Here is a 26226-nt window from a genome sequence, read left to right on the forward strand (position 1 = left end):
TCTTCCAGCTCCACTCTTTCTCTGCCTGTGTTAAGAGATGCCTTCGTCCCCTGAGCTGGCTGGTCACTTCCCTCCTCGATCGGCTCCGTCTTGTTGGCAGGTCGCGCACATGGCTTGCGCTCGGCGGCCATCTTGAGGTGTGTCGCTCAGTCTGTATTCCACTGTAGGGTGGCTGTGCCAGGCCAGTTGCGGTCTTGGTGGGTATATCCGCGTGCCCCTGTCACTGGGGATCAGGTTGGTCACCTGTGTGGGTTGCTGGTTAGGTTTTGGTCCCCGGTTAATGCCCTGGAGCGGGAGCTCAGACAGAGCAGGTCTGATCCCGCCGGCGGTCAGGCCCCGCCCCCCTTTATCAATTATTTTAATAGAAAATAAAATTTTTGAGAAAGTCACAAATAACAGTATACATGTAGCCGGTTTTCAACAAGCATAATTTTATTGGAAGAGAAGACAGGAGCTCTCTAGCAGGGCGCACATACCACTGTTAGTTTTGTGGCGTTAAAGGAATCCGGAAGACAACATACACGGTTGTTTGATTGAGAGCCAAGGAGGTGCTTGTGGAATTAGTTCTAAAAGTGCATATTTTAGATCGAAATCAGCACTTTTTTAAACTGCAATTATGTTCCTGACACAAAGTACTTCAGCTAGACCAATTTCCTGGAGAATTTCTGACAGCATGCAGGCAGGTCAGTCACAACAGACTCCCTTTGGGTTCTGTGTTTCACCATTGACTCTAGATGCGACTAGTACAATAACAAACCTTAGCATGTCTTTCCTTAAATCAGATGTAGGAAACTAAACAAAACATATAAAAAAAATTAAATCTGTACCTTTAATGATTTGGCTTCTTTCTTATTCCCTGCAAACATGGATTTCTCATCAAAGTGCATAGGGAAAGACCTGTTTATAAAACACACATTATTATTATTAACTATATTTCAATTATTATAATGAACATAAACAAAATAGTGATTTTATTAAAACTTGTATTTCATTTCTGAAAATAGAACAGTTGTTTTGCATCAAGTGTGGCTAGGCATGGGCTTAGTTCATTCAATTTTTTTTCTGACAAGTGGGTTTTAATCTGAAGGTTACTCACAATACATTGCCACAGTCTGCGAGAATGTGCTTGAAGTGTTTTGTTAAATCTTATTGTCACTTGATAAAAGTAATCAAATGGACTAAAATGTTAAAAGATAACTAGACCACTTTTTATGTGAATAATGCAGAATAGTTATATGTACAAGTCTTGAGAGTGTATTGCCTTCTTTCCTTTTTTTTTTTTTTTTTTTAATCAAGGCAAACACCAGAGAACTTAACATTATCAGAAGAGATGGTGAGTGCCAGGCTCTGGGTTTATTGGACAGCATCAAAGTGCAGATAGTGTAAGAGTTTAGATATTGACATAGTATTGTGTTTTGGCTTAAATTTTAAATCATATAATGAGGAGATAATGCACCATGAAAACCTCATACATTGTCTCTCCACTAAGGACAAAAGGTAATTAGGATTTAAAAAAAATAAATAAATCATAATTGAATTTTACAGAAAATCATTTGCATTGTAGTTCATACCTGAAATGTAAGTTGCAAGACTTCATTGTGCGTTGGATCATGCTCAGGCAAACATCAACAGTTTCTATTTGTGTGACTTGGCCAGTTAAGTATATTACAGCTTAAAACGACACTTTAAACACCTAAAGCACCTCATCTTGTGTCCTCTATGTTTTGCAAAAAGTTCATATTTGAATAGATATTCGCATTTTTATAAAAACCTTGTTACATTCTCCTGCCTTTCACACGGTCCTGTTACTTCCTGGTTTGGTTAGCTCAGTGGAGGTAGCAATTGCCCAGAGCACCTCCCTTGCAAATACTTCTCAATGAGCTGCATTGGAAAGTCTGAAACGGGCTAGAAGAGGAGGGCTCACAAAAGCTACATACAATAGATCTGCAGCTGCTGTTTTTAAATATACCCAAATGAAAAATTATATAGATAAATGCATGAATGTTTTCATTGGGTTATATCTACTAAACAGTGTGTTTTTGTATTTGGGCAGTGGAGTGTCCCTTTAAATAAAATGGTCTGTAAGTGCATTCCAATTAACGTAGAGGCACTTAGCTGGCCCAAATAATGATTCTTTACATTATCATCCTGCTGGCAACAGTCATCAATAAAAACATATAGACAGGTTCTAGAGGTAGTGACCTAAGTCTAAGCCATAGCAATACATTTAATATGATACACAGCTGACTGTGGCTAATGTGATGTTTGTTTTTCTGAATCCAGGGTTGCCAAAAGATGGATCCCCAGATGCGGTAGAACGGATATCTCAAACTCCAGCTCCTCAGAACTACAACTCCAATGATACTCAGGCCATCTATTGCATTCAAAGAATTCCGGAAGTTGTGTGATAAACATCTTGGGAACCAAAGTTTGAGATCCTTGCTGCATAACTACAACTCCCGTGATTGCCTTGATAGCCTTTAGAATGACAAAACATCAGTTTGGAAACATCTGGGGATCTACCTATTTTGGGGCTCATACTCTTTCCATCAATCAACCCAGTTGAAATTTCATGTATCTGTCCATCTGATACTAGAAAGTTACTGTACTTTCAGCAAACATGGTCGGTCTGTTCTTGGAAATTACCAGCCATTTTTAACTTGTGTTAAACATTCATGGTCTTGTATCCCTTTTTCCCAGCAATGTTCATAAATGGACAAACTTTTGTTAAGTATTGCACAAGACCAGTTGCTTTCTCAATTGCTATGGGTAGCACTCTTGTGCATCAACCAACAATATAATACAAAAATGCAAGCTCAGCCAAGAAACAGCAGAGAAGCCAACTGCATTATTACTTGTGTCCCTTATAATGAAAGAAGCATAAATAAAAAGGAACTATACTTCTCTTGTGGTAGATTTTCTCTTTTTATTTTTTGTTTGCCTTTTTATTTCGTATTTATCAATCATGTACTTTTGTGTAAAGTAGGTGCTGTGCCAAATGTTATTTCTATAACTACTGCTCTATTGCACATGGCACATAAATAAAAGGTTATTATTTTAAGGGACCCTACCTACCAGGTTTCCAGTTTAGTGATGTACTTCCTTTCAAATTAAATAAACAGCCTCCATAACAACTTAAACTTAATCTGAAGTTAGTATAGGGGCTGGAGTCACTCGGCTCCATCTAACCTTCAGTAATGTTTTCAAAGGTTTATTCCTAACGTTGTACTCCCTGGGCACTGTTTCTCTCTGCCGCCTCCTCTGGCCATGGAAGCATTCAAGAAGGTTTGCCTTGGAGGGTAGGCTATGATATGCTCTCAGCCTCGCAAGTAATGGTATGCACTTCTACCTGCAATGTGCAGCCAGTAATAGGCTAAGATGACGCTCTCAGCCTATTACCTGCTCCAAAGCAAATATACCTGTACGGCAGTTGGAGGAGGACTGAGGAAGGCAGTGCTGATTCGCACTGGGGGATAGATTTTTCGGATTAATCCAAATGAAATGATGCTTGCCACTCTTGCCCCATAACTATATTGAGATAAAGTTTTCATTGGGTGGGAGTGTTCCTTTAAAATGGATAGTTGCCGTTTTGTCTACTTCATTGTCATTTAGCCTCAAATTTACTGTAAAAAAAAAAAAAAAAGCAGCAAACTTGCGTCACTCTCCAAAATAGTTTTTAGACTGCTGAAAACATACAGTTAAGCAAGCAAGAAATTATACAGTTGAAGAAAACATACTGCATATCTTTGAAGATGTCCAGCAGCAGATTCTTGGTCTCTACATCCTCTTTCATATTTCCAGTGTAAAGGTCAACAATAGAGCGCTCAAAGTAAGATGAAACCTTGGACAATGCGCGAAGTTCAATCAGATACAAAAAGTATAGATTTTTAAGCCTTCGTGGACCTTCTCCTTTGGTTTCTGCTGGGTCAAATCGTGTTTTAAACTCATTCGGATTCGGTCCCCAGCGTGGTTCACCCCATGTTCCTGAAATAAAATATGAATACATCTACTAAATAATCAATTGTAAATATAAGCATAGATCATTGACAATATAAAGATACTTGTGCTATTCCATTTGTGAAGCAAAATGTGTCAGAAGCCATGGACCTATCACAAAATGTCAGCTACTTATTATAATCATACTCCAACTAAGTATGGAACATGGATTGACAGAACCATGTAAGAATGCATTCTTCAAGGGTTACTCCATGCATCACACCCATTACAAGCCCCTGTAATGGTTATGATATGAGGAGGACTCCGACCTGGTTCCCTGTTAATGGGGAAAACTCTTTAGCACCAGTTTGCCCTCTTATCCTAGTCACTGCCTGGCTTCACTGCTCCCTGGTTGCCAGGTGACAAGTTTCCTTCTTTAGCAGAGCTGTAGAGGCCGGAAGCAGCAACCTTCACAAATCATTGGCTGACAGCTTTAGCTGACCGCTCTCAGCCAATGACTGACTTTCTGTGCCACAAAAACCATTCTGTGCCACAAAAAAAAAAAAAAAAAAGTTACATTACACCTCTAGCAGGAGAGGGGTTGAACTCGTTACCTCAGTATGTGCAGTGTATCAAAGCAGAATGCTGTAAATACAGACTGCAAGCACCAAGACCACCTCAACTGAAGTGGTCAATGTGCTTGGAGTAACCCTTAACCTGAACGAAAATAATAAAGCATGGTCAAAGGTATATAGGACACCCCTATTAATGAATAAATAAATGGATGGCTAAAATAGACAAAAATACTCTGATGACAGGTGTACTAAATCAAATAAATAAGGACTTTCAATTAGACACTATCAAAGGATGCCATCTATATAGCAACTGAGTTTCTTTCATTATTGTGAAGCGGACATGTTGGCTTAGAGGATTGGAGAGGTGAGAGCTAACGGGTGATATATCTAAATTATCTGTGAAAGTAACTGAGGCACTAGCACAATTCATCAGGATGATCAAAAGTGAGCTTGCCTTGCTAATCCGTTAACACAAGCTTAATATAATCAATGTTAAGCATTTGCTAAGGCAGGTGTTCCCAACCCAGTCCTCTAGTACCCCCTACCAGTCCAGGATTTGGGGATTACCCTGTTGTGTCTAAAGTGTTTTTTTTTTTGTTTGTTTGTTTTTTAAACACCTTAAACACAACTGGGTAATCCCTAAATCCTGGACTGTTAGGGGGTACTTGAGGACTGGGTTGGGAACCACTGTGCTAAGTAAAACCTGCCACCATCGCTGGAACAGTGGAAAAGCATTTTCTAAATAAATAACAGACAAACGCATTTGCAGCCTGTAAACTTTAATGACTGCTATACTGTTGTAGACATTGATTTTCCTGCATATTAAATCACAGAACTGTCCAAACTCTACTCTTTTACGGTAAATTCAGAAGGGGCAGATCTACATTGAAATTTAAGGGTTTCCTTACGCACTACTGGTACTCTAAGCAGTAAACAAATGTAGTGAAACTCTATTAATTGGAATAATTGCACTACTGATAGATAATTTAACATAATAAATAAATCAACTTAATAAATAAATCAATTTAATCCTAAAGCTAACTGAGCTTTTTACATTCTCATTGTTTTTACACCATCTTTTTGCTTTTTTAGGTGTGCTCTCACTAGTTAGTGATATCTCTGCAGCAATAAATCATTTGATCAAAGAAGGTGTTTTACTTTGTTTTCTGTTAATTGGTGAACTGTTCAATGAGAATGTCACCAAATCAATACCATACACATTATTGGATCCCTGTTAAAAATAATAGGGATCTGGGTGCGGGACCTAACATCCAAGCCGAGCAGACGCAGGCTGCTACTGCGATTCTGCAACTTGCCATTAAAGGCATCTAACTTCTCTTTCAGATCCTGTCCTATGGGCGAATCTTGTGGCATAGTATGTGTCCTTGGCGAGAGATGCAGCGGATCTGCCATGCTCGGTCAGACCAGCTATACTATAATCACATCGAAGGCCTCGTACTCCACCAATGACGCTTTTATACTTTAACTGACCTGAGCAGGTGCTCAATCTAGGCCCACATAGAGGCTCGCAAACTGAGCAACCCAGGCTGCAAAGTTACACTTTTCTGGAGGCATTTGATGACATATTCACCAAATTCTGGACTCAAATTGAGGATTGACAGTGCACGATCACTACATTGGTTGGACAACCAGGTGAAGCCTTGGCAGGCAAATCCCAACCTGGGCCTGAAGCCACCACAGTACTTAAACCAGAGCACTGTGCACACTCTCAGGAGGCCCACCGCTTAGGGGGACTTTCTTGGGAGTCTGGCTTCGCCACTAGGTCCTGGGCACCGCCATCTTTGTGTGGGTAGATGAAGTCCCTGTGGGACACGTCATCTGCCATAGTGGGGCATCTATTAACTAGCAGTGTCCCTATAGTATCCCCATTGACCCCCATCCATGAGCGGCAGGTGGTGGATATAAATGAAAAGGGGGGGGGGGAGGGTGGACCTATTGTCCTCCCCCCGCCCCCAACCCATGAGCGGCGGATAGGGGCCCTAAATAACAATGAGGGGGAGGGAACCTATTGTCCTCCCCCCAGCCCCCACCCATGAGCGGCGGATAGGGGCCCTAAAGGACAATGAGGGTGGGGGGGCCTACTGTCCTCCCCTTCCGGCCCCCACCCGTGAGCGGCGGCCGGGGGCTCTAAAGGACAATAGGGGGGGACCAACTGTCCTCCCCGCGGCCCTGACCCATGAGCGGCAGGTGGCTGCTCTAAATTAAAAGGGGGGGGGGCGACGGGTGAGGACTCTGAACCAGAATGTTATGAGTCAAATTACACAGCATGGGAAAATTCCAAAGCACTATGATTGGTTGGATTCCAAGCCAACCAACCAGAGTGCTGCGACAGGTAAATATAAAGACTTGCCTGGCAGTCCACTCTGATTGGTTGGCTTAAACCTACCAATCAGAGAGCTCTTTATAAGCCTTTCCCCGCCCTGCGGAGCTCAGTCTGCGCCATGTCCTCACTGGGTAAAGATGGATTACTTTTTCAGTGTCGGGATTTTTTTACGCTCTGATTTTTATTTTATTTGCTAAGTTCGACGGGTATCGTTTTTACATTTTTTTATTTAGCCTTTTTTGATGCTGAAAAATTGTAGTATTTTTACTTATTTATTTACTTACAGGTATTTAGTTTTATTGTCTCCCCCTCACTATTTTAGGGTGAGGGTGGTAGGTAGAGCTTATTTAATTTTTTTTGGTTGGGGGGGGGGGAATCTGGGGACTTGGGGTGGGGGATTTTTAAATTTAGCCCTCACCTGTCACCAAGGGCAAGGGCAAGGGCAAGGGCAAGGGCAAGGGCAAGGGCAATTCCCCCCCCCCCCCCCCCCCCCCGAAATTTTCAATTAGGACACCCACCCGCCACACATGGGGCCAATTAATCACTAATACTAAGTAATCTTTACTTAGTATTAATGAAGTTGGCTAAAATACCAATTTAGGTCTTTCAGCATTTTGGTAGATAGCTCCCTAATACTGTGGGAATTAGGGAGCTATTTACTAAGCGGCTGCAAGATGCAGCTGCAGCATGGATCGGAATCTTATTCATTTGAATGAAATTTCGAACCGACCTAAGAGGACCGAATGTCGACCTAACATGAATGAACAAACTTTTCTCATTCTGTCAGGACGAAATTCGGTAGTTTTGCCAGCATCCTGTCTAAATGACAGGACGTTCAGAAATACTGACAGGTAGCATCGCAAGATCACGGAGGACTGGTGAGATTTGTGGGAAATTGCTCTGATCATAGGAAATGGAGCACACTTTGCTCCTCCGTTGGTCAGGCGTGGGAAAAATACATAAGACAAAGTAGTCCCTACTAATGACTATATGCCATTGAATTAATCTTTCTGCTATATTACTCCTCATTTACGTTTGTCCGTAACTAGTTTAAAGTCTAACTGATTTACCTCTCTGTGCCTGATTTACATATGACAGATTGTAATTCTAGCTTCAGGTCTATTGCTTGGTATATGGTGTATTAATGTCTGTATAGCGGCACAGTTTTCTCGTGTTTACCTTTTAACAAAAATTAGGTCGTAATCTCCCATTTGGCGTTGCACTGTGGAACTTTAACTATACTTTAAAACATTTTTAGCTTTTCTTGCACACTTATATGTTTTCATATTTAATGTTTGTGTTTTACGTTGTGTAGTCACTTCATGTTTGGTGTAATTTGCTTGCACCACAATAAAAATTGATTGACAAACAAAAAAAATAATAATCATACCAAGGATCAAATTGGCTTAAAATGTAGGTCAGAAAAGAATAACAATATTCACATATAAAGATAATTTTACCCTCAAGAAGATATTTCGCGGAGAGATGCAAATTTATGCTGGCGTGGAGTCCTGATATAAGACGGTAAAATACTCTCTTCTCTAAACACAGACCTGTTGAAAAAAATGACTAACATCATATACAATAGTCTGATAATCATTATGAAAGAAATGCAAATGAGAATGCAACAAAACCTGAAAACATTTGATTCTTAAATTAATACAAATATGAAGACTGATTTTGGTGCATGGTTTATAAATATAGATAGAGAAAACACAAATCTAATCATTAATAGTGTATAAACAAACAGTACCCAAAACAATTATGGCAAGTTTATCCTGGCCAATATAGTAAAGAGCCCACATACCCAAAGCAGAAGAGAGTTAATGATGTGAAGTTAAAAGAAACAAAATCACAGCCTGGCAGTTGAAATGAGCGTTTTTTAAATTAAACAAAACAAAAAAGGTAAGCGTTTTATATTAGCTGTTTATGTCATCATCGTTTATGAGAGATAGTGTCAAACAAACTTGATTGCTTCTTAAGATGAAGAAAAAAATAAATCATATAGATCTTCATTTATTTGCAGGCTGAAAAAATGTGATCAATAAAAAAATATATATATTTGGTTTATTGAAATGATATATGATCCTCCCTGTACCTCTTAATGTGGTGGTAGGTGAAGCTAGATATGTAATGTGGCTCCACTAGTGTAACACGCAGAAGGCAACTGAGGGGGGGAAAAAAGGTTACCATGAAGTGATGCTTGCGGTGTGATAATTACAGTACAATGTAGGCCCCCCTTCCATCAGTATATACTTCTACTCTTTATATAAAAATATATTCATGGACCTTTGCAAGAATCTATCCAGAAGTATCACTAAAGAAAGCGACGTGAACTATGTGTCTCCAAGTGCAAAAATGTATAACGCGGTTTTGTGTGTAGCTTTCAGTAGTATACAATATAGAATTCCGATCTGGCAGGTGCAGCACAAGCCATAGTGATACAATTAGTAAACTGCTTTAAAAAGTTTTTTACTAGATGATATGTACCTCATTGTTTTCACTATTAGAAACCAACATAACTGATGTTATAAAGTTATGTCATCACTGCTTATTAACACAAGCATATTGTCTGCATTTAGCATCAAATAATTCTGACGAAGTGTTGCATTGCCTCAATAGTTTTGAGCAGGTTTAATACATTAATGGTGATCTGGGCTAGAGATGTATCTATTTCAGGAATTGACTAATTTCATAACATGCTCATCTGCCAATTTAAAGGGACACTAGAGTCACCAAAACCACTACAGATTAATGTAGTGGTTCTGGGTTCTAGATCATGTTCATGCAGGCTTAGCACAGAGAAAAGATAGTGTTTACATTGTTAAGTAGTAACACCTCTAGTGGCAATCACTTAGGTGCTTCCTAGTCCAGTGCAGCACAGACACATTCTCTGTCTCCACGCTATGCATGATTTAATGCATCTCTATGAAGAGATGCTTATTGGTGCAGCGTGGTATTTTGATGCACATGTACAAAAGCCTTCCCATGCTTTCCTTTGGGAAAACATTGCACTGGCTAAGATCATTAAGAATGGGAAGGGGGCCGGTGACCTAAATAGCCACTTAAGAATTTAAATGTCAGGAGTACATGATTGTATTTATGACACTATTTTGTCATTGCTTAATTCTATTTAGTTTTAAAAACACACACACAAAAACAATAAAAAATAAACATAGCCATGCTATCCTTTTCACATTGTCTGGACTTAACATTGTCTCTCAGTTACTACTGATTCAGTCAGAGCAGTGTAAGCTTAGCTGCTGACAACCTGGAGAAAAAGTACAGCGAGGAAGGGACACACATGGTGAATTTTACAAATACAAGTATGTTTGTCTAACTTATTTTATTATGCTGCAGGTTCACTGCTCAACTCTCTGCCATTTAGGAGTTAAAACACTTTGTTTATGCAGTCCTAGCCACTCTTTGCTTGCTGTCACTCACACAGAAAGGTTTTTAGCTTCCCTTTTTTCACAAATTGTTTAATTTAGAAGTCTCTTCTCATTCTATTAACAACCTGCTAGAGGCTGGAACAGCCTCCTGTGAATGGTTAAAGTTGAATTTACAGAGCAGAGATAGAAACTTCTAAAGCTAGTTAACATCTGATGGAAAAATATAATCATGTTTTAATGTAGACTGTCAGTCATAGCTAGGGGAAGTGTGGCTAAAACTGCAGATATTGAAACAAAGGTGATTTCAGTCCTAAATTGCACAACACAGAGTAGTGAGACGGCAGGGGCATGATCTATCCATCAAAACTGCTTAATTACGTTAAAGTTGTTTTGGTGCTTAGAGTGTTCTTTTAAATATTGTATAACTGAAAATATTATGTGTTCCATTTATTTTATATTTTGCAAACATTTTACTACTTATAACTTCCTGTCAATAAAATTATCAAAAAAAATACCACAGGCCTCTCATAAAACACAAGTATTAGCCATAGTATATTAATGAGAGTGATAAAACAATTAAGATGCAACCTTCTCCCAATTGACCACAATTCTATTTTTCAGCCCTAAAAAAACAAACAAAAGAAAACAGTACCTTCAAGCCACTCGTAGAAGGACTCTCCTAGAAAATACAAAACAGTACATGAACACCACATACCACAACTGTGTCACCTAGAAATATACCTAAATCAAAATGAAAATCAGAAAATTATAACATGCTACATTAACTTTTTCTTTTTTTAAACCACTAGCCCGTTTCTTAGATCCAAAGTGCCAGAATATGGCTGAAGCATCCTGTTATATACTAAAAGTTAGGGCTCCGTTTCTCTTTAAATTCTTTTACATATACTTCATTTAAAAATATTTTTAAAAACTTGCTGAAAGGATTATTTAAAAAAAAAAAAAAAAATTGTTTGGATGGGACAGCTGTCCTTTAAGACTAGGTAGGATAATTCCTTGAGATTTACCATGAAATGTTACCTCACCTATATTTACATTAGTATTTAAGTTTCTGATTCATGTTTGTACAACAGCCTCCCTATTAGTCACACTTGATCTAATTGGATAAACCGTTTTAATTCGCATGTTTCACTTTAGTGAATTTTCTTCCCTCTCTGATGATAAATATTCTGCACAGTTGGCCAATTTTTGATTTGTTCCATACTATTTACTACTATGCTTATTTTGCCATTCTTTACTCACGGATTCATAGAAGCACAAAAGATTAACAAGATCCAGTACCCATCCATGCATTGTAGTGATATTTCTTACTTGGTCTATTAGAGTGACCCGCTACCCCATTTTACACTGAAATGCCACGACTATCCTCTCCGGTCTTCCTCCTGCTCTCTCGCTGTTCTCTTCATCCTTCTTCTCTCCCAAGTTTTCTTCCACCTCCCCACTCATGATGATTCCCCCCTACTCATAACTACTTCTCTCTTATGCTTTTACTGCATGAAATATAACTATAAGTAAACCGTATTTCCAGAATTGCACCTGCAATAAGGTTAAACCATACTCCTGAATTGTACCATGAAAAACTTGTAATTACACACCTGTCAATTTCAGAGTTCAGACTTGCAATTTTAATATCTTAAATACTGAGTCCGTGTCACCTTTAGGGCAACGTAGCTGACTCTAAATGAAAGCCATCCCTACCATAGCTTATCAATTGCAACAGTAGAGACAACCTGTTATTTCACATGGGATTATTGGAGACTTTTCATGAGGGTTAGTTTACCTATTTTAATGGTACATTTCCCAGACCTGATCTGTTCTTCTACTGTAAATACTTAAGATTGGTATTTTGCACCATAAACTGCATATATTATCTCCACCTCAACTCATTTGGGAGAATTATAGACAAGTTCTCAATTTGATGGATATGTTTCTCAAGTCCATGTCTCAAATGATTGTGCAAAATTCTTACTGTGAATTTGATCAAGTCTGGTGCATCAAACTACATTAAGCTCCCTAACTGAATTCAGCTATAATACCAAATTAAAGACGTGCCCCTTACTTTGCATTTCAGGGACAATGCCTAATAAAATAACAGCATCAACTGGCATCCTAACATATGCTGCAAAATAAAACTATCCTTTTTTTTTACCACAAATCTCTGGCCCTATTTACCTTACCTGTCAATTAAGGCATGCCATTAGTATGATATGGTCTCTCACAATAACCACTCCACTAAGCAGCCACTGTGTTTAACAGTTATGTTAATCCTAGGGATAGCATCGAAGTGTGAGGCTGGTTTTTAAAAACTCATTAGAAAGGGTTAAAACGCACATTTATTCCAGCACCGCAAGGGTCGTTTGCTGGTTATTTTGTAGATTTAAAAAACACAGCTAACAATACCAACAGCAAAAACAGACATGAGACAGGCGGAACTTGACCATGCTTCTTTTCAGCCTATATAACTATGTAAGTTATATGTAAATTAATTGTGGAATTCTAAAAACTGTAACATAATTATGACTGGCCCACAAATAAGAATGCTTACAGGTAGCTGTGGCTGAAGTGTAAAAAACTATTAAATGAGAACACATAAATACAATCACTACTTAGCTCAAAGAATATATCAGAGAATATATCTAGAAAAAGTTATCAATCAAAAAAGACAAAATTTGTACATACCACTTTCTCCACCTAGAATAAAACAGAAAAAAAAACGGAAGCTATAATTTGCAATCTCAATGAAATTAACAGATTTTAAATTAAGATATAGAATTAGTAACATTAACGAAAACAAATCTACAAAATTAGAACTGTTCATCCAGTGGCTGATACAGACAAGTTTGTTAATGTGTGATGAATGTAAGCCAATGAGAACTTTCCTATCAACATAACCTGCTAACCAGGTTCTCTGGAAAAAGTGAGACTTGATGATGAATTCAAAGTGAGTTTCAAATTTAAAGCCAAAATAGCCAAGCTGAATACATTCTCTAAGTCAGGTGTGCTTTCGGTTCAGCTACTCTAGCCTTCAATTTGAAATTCACTTTGAATTCCCACTTTAGTGAATAACCTTGTAAGAAAACCTTCAAGCAATATTGATAGCTGATAGCGGACACTTGAATGTAGACGTTGAACCCTGAAAAGAGGTGGGACAGAAAATATGCTTTGACCATACCTATATTTGGTCCAAGTGGATTTAAAGGTCGATAGACAGAGCGAGGCCTGAGTAAAAAAAAAAAAAAAAGACAAAATAAATTTAAAAATGATAAAGCTATTTTCTTCACTGCTCAATTTACAGAATCAAACATTCCATCCCCTTTATTACTTGAAGCAGTTTTCTTCATAGATGCTGTTCCATACTCTCCAGGCTGAGGGCCCCTTGTATCCCGTATATCTTTCAGGATTCAACAACAGGTCCACATATTGTGCATCAGGAGATCGCTCATCTAATAAAAGAAAAGTGGAAAGAAAGCATAAGCTTAAGTGATAGATTTGTTTAATAAGCATTGGCTACAATGTTGCAGTAAAAATTCAAACAACCATAGCGTACCTTGTGCGCAAATATTAATCAAACTATCATTTAAAACGGTGTAAAAAAAGCTACAGGATAGTTTGCTTTTTTCTTTTTTTTTTAAAACATACTGTTTACATGCAGCTTTCATTTATATGTAGGAGGAAATACCGACCGAGCATTTGGCTTCCTGTTAATTTTTTAAAAAACTCATGTCCGGTCGTAAGTTAGAGACATAGAGGCTTGAGTCATTTTGCAGAAAGCATGCATCTATTGTCAAGCCGGAAATATTTGCAAGGCTTTCGTTCAGATGCATTAGTGCAAAATTTGGCCTTGATTTATTAAGCTTTCCAAATGCCTCAATACTATTACTATTAAATTGTTCCCAAATGATTTATCTGCAGAAGTTACCATTAAAGTCTTTGAGAATGTTTGTAGATAATTCATTTGGAAAGCTTATTGAATCAAAGACCTTGTGTCTAAAGTGTTCCTTTAACATCCATGCTTTGATACAGCGTTGGTTTGTTTTTAAATAATGTTGAATGACACTTAAAGAGTTCAAATCTGCACAAATTTTATGTTGTCTGACACCAGTTCAAATTCATATTTGTTTTTAAACCCCCCCCCCCTTCAATTTAAATGCTATGAAATACACTGGAATGCAAATTAAAAGTAATAGTTCACATTAAGGTATTTCCTCTTCAAGGAACACTATAGGCACTCAGGCCACTTAATCTCAATAAAGTCATATGGGTTCAGTGTTCCTATCCCCCTTACTCCTCCAATGTAATACTAAAACTGCCTCTAGTGGCTGTCTACTAGTTAACCATGCTATGCTTCACATAGTTTGACTCCGTGAAACGTCATAAGGACGTCATAAGGACACTGGACGTCATAAGGACATCCAGTGTCAGAGCAATGCTTTCCTATGGTGAAGCCTAATGCGCGTGTTGCACTCACTGATCATGCGCATTAGGTACCCCCCATAAGATGATGTCTGAGAAGGGGGAGTGCGACCCAGTGCCGAGGGACATCAGCACAAAAATCGGGTAAGTGATTAAATGGTTTCTTAAGAGAGATTTTTTTCCCCCATGAAAAAAAAAAAAAAGGATAATGAATGCATTATATGTAGGTGCAGGTAAACAATGAAAAATCTGTGAAAAATAAATTTTAGATCATTATTAATAAATATACAATTTTAAATAACGTAAAAAGTTACTTACCATCAAGCTCACAGAAATGATCTTGTGCATCATCATATCTCGCCCAAGCAATGAAGGCTTCTTTACTTTGGTTGCTGATGAGAGAAGATAAACATATATTAACTATATTGAATCAGCAATAAGTGTGGTACCATTGAGAACAGTATGTGAAAAATTACACTAAAAAGGCAAGTCCTCTCTACTGTGATATCAACAAAATAAGCAACCATCAAATTAATGTGGTGAAATTAAAGGGACACTCAATGTACCAAAACAGATTTTGCTTAATTATGCAATTTTAGTATATATATCATGCTCCTGCAGTCTCACTGGTCATTTCACTGCCACTTAGCCGTTAAAACTCATTTTCTTCTGTTTATGCAGTTTTAACAGGTGCAGTCAACCTGAAAATAAAAAAATAAATTGATTCATTTTCTATCAGACCTTGCAGCAGTGTGTTAACCTGAGAATTTATTTTTTATCTCCTGCTGTGCTAATTGAACAAGGCCCCTACTGGCTCTAGCAAGTTATTATTGGAGCATAGGATAAGAAATCCTAAATTTAAACACACTGTGCAATAAAGAAAACATTTTGATTATATTTTCTTTACAAGAAGTATGTAGGGAGAGTGTGTAAGTCACAGGCAGGGGAAGTGTGGCTAGGGCTATGATCTATAAAGCAAAACCACTTTGTTGAGCTAGCATAGATTTGTTGCTTAGAGTGTCCCTTTAATTTGAGAATACGTTTATGTAGATTGAGCCAGGTAAGGAATATTTTTATGGTTGCACACTATACTATATTAAATTCACATAAGTAGCAAAAGATGGCAACAACAAAGGTTAAGAGACAGTCTATAGAGCTTCGGTCAGATGATGCCATCTCACCAGCCACCAAGCAAACCTTCCTGGAGGGGACATAGGCTGGAGAGGGGAACTACTTAACCTCTGAAGGTGACACTGCACTCAGTCACTCCTTAAGGGGTAGGAGTCTTTTTTGTTTTATACAAAATATGAAGTGATTAATGCCCTGCCCTTAAGTGGACACACACATTTAGTGTCCACACTAAAGATAAAGATTCACAACTAAAGGATTGAGAGAGAAAGAGTATTTTTTTTTTTCTTGTATAGAAATAATTAATTTACAAGAACTGCCACAGGATAAGACAAACCTGGGGGCCAGATGAATAAATCTGAGCTCCAGGTTAATGAAAAGCAATCTCCTTGAGCCAAAAAGACCCCCTCCCACCCTCCCAATTAACGCTCCATCCATTACTGCTGGCACATATTACCATAGAACAATAGTGTCTGCAGAAGGAACAAACCTGTGACAGATGGGTGGGGGGAGTGGCAGAGAATAATAGTTTAACGTTACCAACTTAAAAGGCTCACTTGTTATGAGGCTTTCCTATTCTTATAGAAAATGACACTGGCTCTAGCACTACATTAACAGGAGAAGGTGGTGACCACTAAAGCCATCAGCTGCTATTAGGCAATCATCAATCTAACATGCCAACAGTGTTCCTTTTTGCTAATCTACTTCCATCTGCAGAATCTATGTTAAGCAACTTTTGAGAGGAATCCCTTTTCTGATCAATTGCTTCTTTACGTAAACAGTCATGTTTTAAAGCATGTTAACGTAAAAGGGTGGCGGTGGGGTGGGTAATTATGATTCCTAAAGATTATTTATCTTGAAGGTTTTGCTATTTAGGAGCACTCCACTTGTTGTATCTAGCTTTCTATAGATAGAATTTATAAAGAATTTATAAAAAAAAATATGGTGACTATGGGATATTTTTAAAAAAACAAAACATGAAATAACCCTTGAATTGAATAATAAATAAAACATGCCTTAATGTACTGTTCACTGCTCCAAGTTCATTTGCTTGCTCACAGGCTTCTAGATGTTCCTCGGAATTTGCTGCTGATGAATACTGAAAAAAAAAAAAAAATTTTTTAGAAATGATAAAATATTGCACCCATGATTCTGTCATTACGAATTTTAGCACTGCCTCCCAAATTTTGCAGGCACTGCTATTGTCTCTACTTTATTAGCATATGTACAATATAAAAGATAAAGCATTTATTTTTAAACAAAATATAAGTAAATTGAATATCACACTACACAATAACCTGTATATTAATGGGTGCCATTAATAAAATAAGAACAATATGAAAAAAATCTTTGGTACAAAAAAAGCTTTGTTAGACCTTTCATTTGTGAGTTCTAGCTATTGGATTATCAGTAAAATTTCATATATTTTATATTATATTCTCAATTACATTCACTTCTTAGGAGTTTTTTCCATTTTCAATGATTCCTGGTGCTGGTAGGATTTGCCACAGCTGTATTTATTTCCTGGTTACCAGCTAATGGTTCTATGGTAAGAAATATAGATAGATATACCTTGGTCAGCTGCCACCTTAAAGATGAATTATATTAAGGTACACCACCATGCAAACAACCAGCTGTGGCAAAAAAAGTTAAATAATCTATTCCTCACTTATAAGTGGGGCACAAAAGCAGAGGAGTGGCCTTATAATCGCATAATAAGACTGGAAAAGCAAAAAGGAAGAAAAAGCTTCAGAAGGGTGAAAAGCACAAGTCATAAGAAGGAAAATGCATAAGAAGGGTACAAAGCAAGCAAGAAAGGCAGGGTACTCAATGAGCGCAAATTAAAGCAAGATAATAGGGTAGAGAGTGGCAATAGCATGAACGAGCTTTCAGGAAGAAGGGGGAGGCCACAACCAGTGGATAAATGGAAGATCGCTTGAGAACTGCGGAGGGAGGATCTATTTTGGTTATTTCGCTGAGGGGAAAGTACATCCTTTTTGGATACAGACCTCAGAGAATTAGGTAACATTATGCATACAGGACGACAGGGAATCAGAAGCCCAGTGGGTATATGGTGCTTGGGTAACTGTGATTAATTGATCTGAAACTGTTGTCACAGTGTATTGATTCTGTATTTTATTTTATTTTATTAATTATGTATGCAATCCAGTGCAAAACAGGTGATAAAATACAGCTCTAGCATTTTTAGAACCAACACAAAAAATACACATGTAAAAATGATAACCTGCCAGTCCATAAAGGTGGGTATAATTTGTCTTGGCTACATCCTGCTGCAACGAGTGAAATTCCTACGGCCCTAAGAGCAATAAGGATGATCCTATTGTATTGCTTTCAGATGTGAGGAGCATAGTCTCCCAATGCATCCTGAGCTGGAACCACTGGATTGACCGAGATCATTAGTATCTCAGCCAGCAATGGTGGGAATACTCTAGTAGTGAGACCAATGCACTGGGGGAAATAATTTACAGAAAACGTTTTACCTTGGTTAATTAAAGGAGGCCAAATAATGTTAATAGCTATAACAACTTTAGGAATACATGTTTCATTTCTAGAGTTTTTCTTTAATTCCAATCTTTTCAAGCAGGAGTAAAATCTTTTGATTAGTTAGAAATCACTCTATTCTTTATATGAACCGCGTGGATCAGAATAAAAAGCGAAGTCTATTGTTCTGGGTTATCAGGTTCTCCAGGCATCAATTAAATCGAAGAAGCACAATACTTTGTGATAATTTAACATGACTTCCCATAAAGGTAGGAGAGCGGGACCCCCCTCTTAGAGCTCCTATTAGCTGCAAGGCACAGGGCAGTGTTGAAGTTCCCCCAGGGAAAATAACTTCAACTCATTTAGTTGCCAGAAGCTGATCCCAATCACCACTGAACCTCAATAAGAGTCTCATGGAGGAGAGAGAATCACCATTGACAAGACACCTATGAGGTGCTTGCCACCGATCAGCAGCACTTGACAGTGGGGCAAGATTTCACAGTGGAGAAAAATTGCCCAGCCTCCTGACTGCTACAGAATGGGCAAAAAAGCTCAGGCGTCTGTGTTTTCACTGCTGATTATGTATATAACTACTATTTACCTAGATCAGGGGTCCTCAAACTCCGGCCCCCCAGATGTTGCTGAACTACAACTCCCATGATTCTCTGGCTATCTATGTAATTCAAAGAACCATGGGAGTTGTAGTTAAGCAACATCTGGGGGGCCGGAGTTTGAGGACCCCTGACCTATATAAATAAAAAAACGTTTAAAATAAAAGAAAAGGGACTGACATCATAAATAGGACATATCTTAACACAGTCTAGATAGAAAGTTTAAAAAAAAATAAAAAAAAAAACACTCAAACACTCAAACACCCAAAATAAAACCCAAACACTTACTTTGTTATAATTCCCAGATTTGATCCCAACTGGAATTTTGCTCTTGAGAAAAAAAACCAAAAACAATACTAATGTGAATTATACAGATTTCTTATGCTTTAAAAACGAACTAATACTAGTCAGGCAAATACATTTTACAAAAAACATAGTGGACATCTGTGTCACAAACAGCATGAAAAACTTCTTAAAACTTCATGTTAGCATTCTTAATTTGCTGGGCAATTGTCTAAATGTAACGACATATCACAGAAGCTTTACACTTTGGGCTGATTATTCTTTGTAATCTACAGCCCATTACACATATTCAAACCTGGACACCTTATATAAGCATCAGGTCTGACATACGTGCCAACATCTCCTAAGGGGCCACAAATGCGGTCTGACCATGCCCCTGTCAGTCTAAAGGTTCAGGACTCATTTATTTACAAAGGGATTGTGGAAAATCAAATCACACCTATACTCTGTTAAGGCACTTTGTTCTCCATGTAATTACGTGACCTATTCATGTGATATGAAAAAATTAAACTGACTAACTGGAAATCAGATATAATCTTCACCATTATTGTTAGGATAATAAGGTCTGTGGTAAACATTTTAACAATACCCGATGCCAAGTGTACTAACTGCTGCTTCCTCCAACCCTATGTCCTCTTCCTTACTTGCAATTCCACAACCCAATAAGGAGAAGAGCCAAGCAATATGTATAATAGAAGACATATACCGTATAATTAAATACAATATTTACATGCACTCTTCAAAACACACTTAAGAAGGATATTTCAATGTATGCTTCATGGTAAACTATTTTAAAAATAATAGAAAACTGACTCTTGAAACTACAATATTTGGAAGACTTACAATTATTTACAGCATATAATTATAAATCTTGGTCTGGAAACCACATTATGGCAGCATGTTCTCATGGTTTTTTAAGTATCGGGTATTGTCTGTGGCTCCTTTCAGTTTTTTGTCTAGCTTCCATTGCTAAATTTCTGTTGTGTACTCGTGAATTCTTTTGTAATCAAGGAATTGAGCAATTGCTTTTATTAAAGCACCTGGCATTAATTAACATAAAACAATCACAGACATCAAGTATGAAAAATAATCTTAAAACACAATTTAGCTTGCAACACAACAGGACTGTAAACCTGCAGTGCAGTATCTAATCAAAGCAATTAAAAACAAAATGGTAGAACAAAAAAAAAAAAACACCATGCATTTGCTAAAGTTTGACAACTACTAAGTATATCTTAAAAATGAGATGACTCAAATATAACTAAGTTTTACATAAACTTAAAAAATACTACAAAATGTGTTATCAACAATGACTTTACGTTGTTGTAAAATATTTGTCTTTGCACCATCTTTCTGGGGAAAATTTAAATGGTTATCAATATTTTGAAATACATGAATTCTTCATATTACAATACCTCAGGACATGGCTCCACATGACAATCTTTAATGGAACAATGCCCATCATCTGCCCAAAAGGGACAAGGCCTCTTCAAGTTCGCCTGAAAAATAAAGAAATGCATATTGGTTATATATGGTTAAAACATGAGTAAATATGAATAATTGAGTGTGCTAACAGAATTGATTAAGTTACTTGAGCATACTTGCACCAATCGAAGCGGGTGCACAAAGAGACACACAGAGTAACGAAGGGGGGACATAAAGACACACAGAAGGGAAGAGGAAAAGGAGATATACAGAGGGGAATGGAAAAAAGAGGCGCACAAAGGGGCTGGTGAAGAAAGAGGCCTGCCAGCCAGCTGCAACAGCCAGCCAGAAACAGTAAATAAGGTGAGAAGAACCAACTTGGGTATGTTATATTACTATATTGTGAATAGGGGCCAGAGAGATGGTCGAGGGATCATAAATGTACTGCGCATGCAGAAATCGGGTCAAAGCCGCTGATTCTCAGTCACTTCTGGTAAAGTGGCCACAACTGAGCGAACCAAACCAGGAAGCATCATAACTTGTTTTTAACTTGAAAGCTGAGGGAGTTTAACCAGGTAATTCATAAAAGTGTAGATTTCTATTGACATCTGCACTTTTTACAAAATGAAACAAAAAGAGTACATACTCTTCACACATAAAGCGTTTCGTCAACCTAATGTTAGGTGTAGTAATATCCATACATCCTGCATCATGGCAATAGCAGTTTTGGAAACAGGGTAGGCAAGCATTTAAGATCTCTTTAAACAACAAAATATATATTTTATATAGGCTATTGCATACAGAGATGTTATGGATTAAAGTGAAATTGTCATGAAAGCTTCACTTTAAGGAAAAAACATTTCACACAATAATCAGGGACAAACATTAGTACTAAGCTGTAGTACACCTAAATTACTTGTGTAACCGCTGACAATTTTTGGCATATAGGTGCATGCTAGGAGTTGCAGGATGCCTTGTACAGCTGTCTAGGGACTTTATATTTGTACTCTTTGTTACAAAGGCCTGGGAATTGTGAAATAAAATATAATTGAAATAACTTAACCTATACATTTACAAGTATAGCACAATGAAAACAAAAAATCATGTAGTAGTACCTAATTTTAAAAGGTTAATCACAGTTAATCACAATCACAGGGGACAAATTAATAATTTTATTATAAATAATTCTGATCAATTTGAAATGTCCCTGCATATCTGTATGAGGAGGAGCAAATAACTTACTTGAGATCTTTCTCCTCTACAAAACCATCAGTCTGCCTTGGCGGCATGTCTGCTTCAAAGCACTCCCCAAATGGTGCCTGTGTCAATTGATTGCTGGTAGTTGATTGACAGGATTTGTACACTCTGCAGAGCTTTAAACTGCCACTTGTATATACATCCCCTGGTTTAACTCCCTCTCCTCAAGGCAGTCACAGTTATCAACTGTGTAGCCACTGTTACAGTAAGTTGCTGCCTTTATACAGCACTAAGTGCTGTGGGGGAATCTACAACACACTCCTTAGGGATGAGCCAATCATACTAGTATACATTGCAACATTGGGTGGTATGAGATCGGGATGGGTGGTGCACCTTGAAGGGCAATGCCAGTGATGCAACAAGTGTCACCATATTGAATGAGTGTAGAACAGCTGTAACTGAAAGGTTTTCTGGCCAGCCAAGACCATGCAGAGAGCGCTGCTGGATGATTCTAGTGTGTCTCTTACAGTGCAAAGCTGTGCAATCACTTACACAAAGCATGTCAAACTGCCCACATGCGGTCCACAATGGACATCTTTGTGGCCCGGCGAGCCATGAGTACATGCTTGGTGTTAAAGCAGAGTAGGCACCTGCTTTCTCCACATTGCAGGTGCCTACTCTGCTAAAATTTACCTGCCCGGGGAGAAAGCAGGACACTGGTGGCAGCGAGGGAGCTTAGTCTTCCTGCTCCTCACTGCTCCCTCGCGCGCGCCATCTGTAGTGATGCAGGGTGCCGGAATATGACGTCATATTCCGACACCCGGCATCACTAAACTGTGCGCGTTAGGGAGCAGCGAGGAGCAGGAAGGAGATCTCCAGGTAGAAGATCTCCACTGGACCCCAGGGAATGATGTGAGTGTGTGCAAGAATGTGTAAATGTATGTGTGTGTGTCTATCAATGTGTGTGTGTGTGTGTGTCTATCAATGTGTGTGTGTGTGTGTGTGTGTCGGTCTGTGTTGCGATGGCTGCAGCTGGACAGTGGAGTACCTGGAGGTTCACGGAGGCATGGAACACCACGTCATATTCCGACGTTACATCGAAGCGCTTCCCCTTTCACAGGGTTTCAAGAAGTAGCGGGAGGATCAGCTTTGGCACCGGGTGCGAACAGTGCCATTTGGGGTATACCAGAGGCCAGACTCCGGAGTCGCATACTGGCAGCGGCAATGTGAGTGGAGTCTGCTTGCTGGCTAGAGGGGGATGGTGGGATTTAGTATAGGGGGAGGACTGAAATATAGAAAATGGGGGGGGGGGGATGACTGGGATTTAGTAGAGGGGGAGAATGGGATTTAGACTGTACTTTTCAAAATAAACCTACGTTTCTGTAACAGTCACCAGGGGACTTATGGAACAGTTTACCAGGAGTTGGAGTCCAGTTGCAGGAGATGGCACAGGAAGCAGGCAAAATCCAGAAGCGCAGTAGAGATTAAGGGGAAATCCAAAGGCAGGGTCAGATGAGAAGCAGAAGTCAGGGCTGGCAGCGGAGTAACGTAGTCGCTAAAGCAGGCAGAGGTCAGAGTCCAGGAAATCAGTCAGTAGCAAATCAAAGATCCGTCAGGAACCACCAAACAGGCAAAATGACCAGATACTAGGTCTCAGGCAGGGCTGGCTTTTACAGCCTGCTAATTAGGTGCAGCTGAAAAGGGCTGCGGGTGGATCAGCACTGCTTAATCCAGGCAAGGGGTCAGAAAGCAGAAGAATGCAAACAAACACTGAAGCCGGCAGAGAACCTGACTGGGATGCTGGAGCTGTGAGTTCAAACCCAGCCAGGTCTCGTAACGGGGCGGCCACGCCTTGCTGTCTGCAGGGCTTGGGGTGTGCCGTGACAGTTTCAATGAAAATTTAAGTTTGTTGGGTTTTTTTTGCTGCCCACAAACTTAAATCTTGTTTATTTGGCCCGTGCTAGACTTTGAGTTTAACATGCTTGACTTACACTATGCTGCCTTTTTTTTGGAAAATCAGGACAGGCCACTAAAAGAGGGACTGTTCTAAACAAAAGCTAGTGGAAATATTGAGTCCTGCTTTAATATTATAATCTTCATTTTTGCACAATTATTAAAACATATATTTCTGATATTTTTTGTATAATGGAGGAAGCCCAAAAAGGGCTCTCAGTCTCTGTGCAGAGCGTGTAAGACAGAAGAGACATTCCTTTAGACCACAGCAGAGGAAAGGGTTCTTTATAGTATGAAGAAAAAAAAGTTATTTTATCTGATTCAATCTGATTTACTTTCTTTTTTTAATTAATCTATTTTTGTTTTTTCTTCAAAGTTTGATATTTAGTAGGGATCGACAGATATTGATATTTTTTTTACCTTTTTTTTTTTTTTGCAAATCTTTATTTTTTATTTATTTTTTAAGTGGTAGATGACCAAATGATACATGCCAGTCAGATGTTTTTTTTCTATGTTTTCAAGAATATTAATGTGTGTGTGTAGTGGATGCAGTGAGAGTATTTGATTAGTAAATGCAGTGTGTGTGTTTGTGTAGTGGATGCAGTGTGGGTAGTGGATGCAGTGTGTGTATGTGTTTGAGAAGTGGATGCAGTGTGGGTAGTGGATGCAGTGTGTAAATATGTGCGGTAGGAACTCACCTCCTCCCCACCCCTTACCTGTCTCTTTGTGCTCCCCCCCCCCCCACCCCATTCCCTTGTCCTTAATGTCCTCCCTCTCTCCCCCTAGTGTTCCTTACCAACCCCTTACATAGTGTCCCTTTCCATCCACCCTCCCCCATAGTGTTCCATACCACCCCCACCCCCTGTCCCATAGTGTTCCTTACCACCCGCACCCCATGTCCCATAGTGTCGCCCCCCTCCCCGGTGAGTCTCCTGGTAGCGTGGCCGAGCAGAGCAGTGCGCACCACCTCCTGCCGGTCACTTTGATCTGGCGCCAGATATGGACGCGCCAGCCCACTCATTCATTATCGGCATTGCCGGTGATTATCGGCCGATATTTAACAATTATTATTTTTTACAAAAAATGGAATATCACCGATAATATTGACAAAACCGATAATCGGTCGATCCCTACTTTTTAACATCGATATTGATTACATTAGAACTTGTATTTTTTATGAACCTATTATTTGCAATTATATGATTATTTACAATCTATTTCACACGTGGAAGCATCACATAAAACACTGCTCATATGCGTTTCTCTCCATACAACACTAACCATGTAGTATCTAAAGTAGTCCCGTGCTTGTAATTTCTGTAGCTTTGGAAATATCTTGTAGTTGTTAAAGGCATCTATGCTTTCTACATCACAGAAACAGTCATCCAAAACACCGGTGAGCTGTGAAAGAGAGTTAAACTTTTTAATCACATATTAATAAATAAATCAACCAAAATCAAACATGTACACATTTCCAAATTAAAATTCCTTCAGTCAGCTTCAACTGCAAACATAATTTTGTTGCCTGCATTCTTTTAACAAATAGATTCTACATTGCAGACTTCATACGCCCTTTCTAATTTACACAATATCCAACTCTTTTGAATAGTCCTAAACAATAAGTTAATTTAAAAGAAGATGGTTATTTTCCAAATTAAAGGATTACTCCAAGAACCATAACCACATCAGCGTGCTCTAGTGGTTATGGTGCCACAAGTGCCCTGTAAACTGTAGCCAAACTGGCTTAGAATAATTTGACTTCTTACTTGGTGGCTGCTGAGCGCTGAGCTATATGACATACTTGAAAACCAGAGTAATCTGAATGTACCTTTCCTGGTTAAATACTTTGTTATTATTATATGTCTGAACAAAGCCTAGCAGTGCAGAGTTTTGATCATTGTCTTGAGCTGAAGCTTTTAGCCAATAAGCTAGCCCCGCACTGCAGGGCTTAGCTTAGGAGCACCCAGGAATGCGGCACCCAGTGGTCCCCAGTTAAATGGACACTTTAGTCACCAGAACAACTACCGCTTATTGTATTTGTTCTGGTGAGTATAAGCATTGCTTTCTGACTTTTTGCAGTTAACACCATTCAGAGAAAATGCGGTTTTTACATTACAGCCTAGTGATAACTCCACAGGTCACTCCTCAGATGGCTACTAGAGGTGCTTCCTGGGGCAGTGCTGCACATTGTGCCATACAGTGTCTCAACCCTCAACATGCAGATACTGAGCTTTCCTCATAGAGATGCATTGATTCAATACATTTCAAGGAGGAGATGCAGATTGGCCATGACAGTGTTTAACTTGTGCTGGCTCTGCCCCTGGTGTGCCTCCTTGATAGTCTCAGCCAATCCAATGGGGAAGCATTGTGATTGGCTCAAACCACCACTTCTGATGAGGTCAGCAGGCAGGTCAGAGGCAAACAGGGGC

At 38.8% G+C, this 26226-nt stretch overlaps 1 protein-coding gene across 1 annotated transcript in view; it reads right to left on the reverse strand.

The window, feature by feature from the left end:
• ERO1B (endoplasmic reticulum oxidoreductase 1 beta) overlaps positions 1–26226 on the reverse strand; it is a 54878-nt gene that overhangs the window by 11039 nt on the left and 17613 nt on the right. Inside the window, exons 2-13 of the mRNA XM_063443369.1 lie at positions 25079–25198; positions 20638–20721; positions 19208–19249; positions 16823–16905; positions 14997–15070; positions 13588–13708; positions 13438–13484; positions 12945–12956; positions 10900–10926; positions 8316–8408; positions 3738–3984; positions 828–897 (exon numbers count right to left, since the gene is read on the reverse strand). Of these exons, the coding sequence (XP_063299439.1) occupies positions 828–897; positions 3738–3984; positions 8316–8408; positions 10900–10926; positions 12945–12956; positions 13438–13484; positions 13588–13708; positions 14997–15070; positions 16823–16905; positions 19208–19249; positions 20638–20721; positions 25079–25198 (1020 nt within the window). The remainder of the gene's footprint in view (positions 1–827; positions 898–3737; positions 3985–8315; positions 8409–10899; positions 10927–12944; positions 12957–13437; positions 13485–13587; positions 13709–14996; positions 15071–16822; positions 16906–19207; positions 19250–20637; positions 20722–25078; positions 25199–26226) is intronic.

This window comes from Pelobates fuscus, chromosome 2 (assembly GCF_036172605.1).
Source record: "Pelobates fuscus isolate aPelFus1 chromosome 2, aPelFus1.pri, whole genome shotgun sequence".
Taxonomy (NCBI): Eukaryota; Metazoa; Chordata; class Amphibia; order Anura; family Pelobatidae; genus Pelobates; species Pelobates fuscus.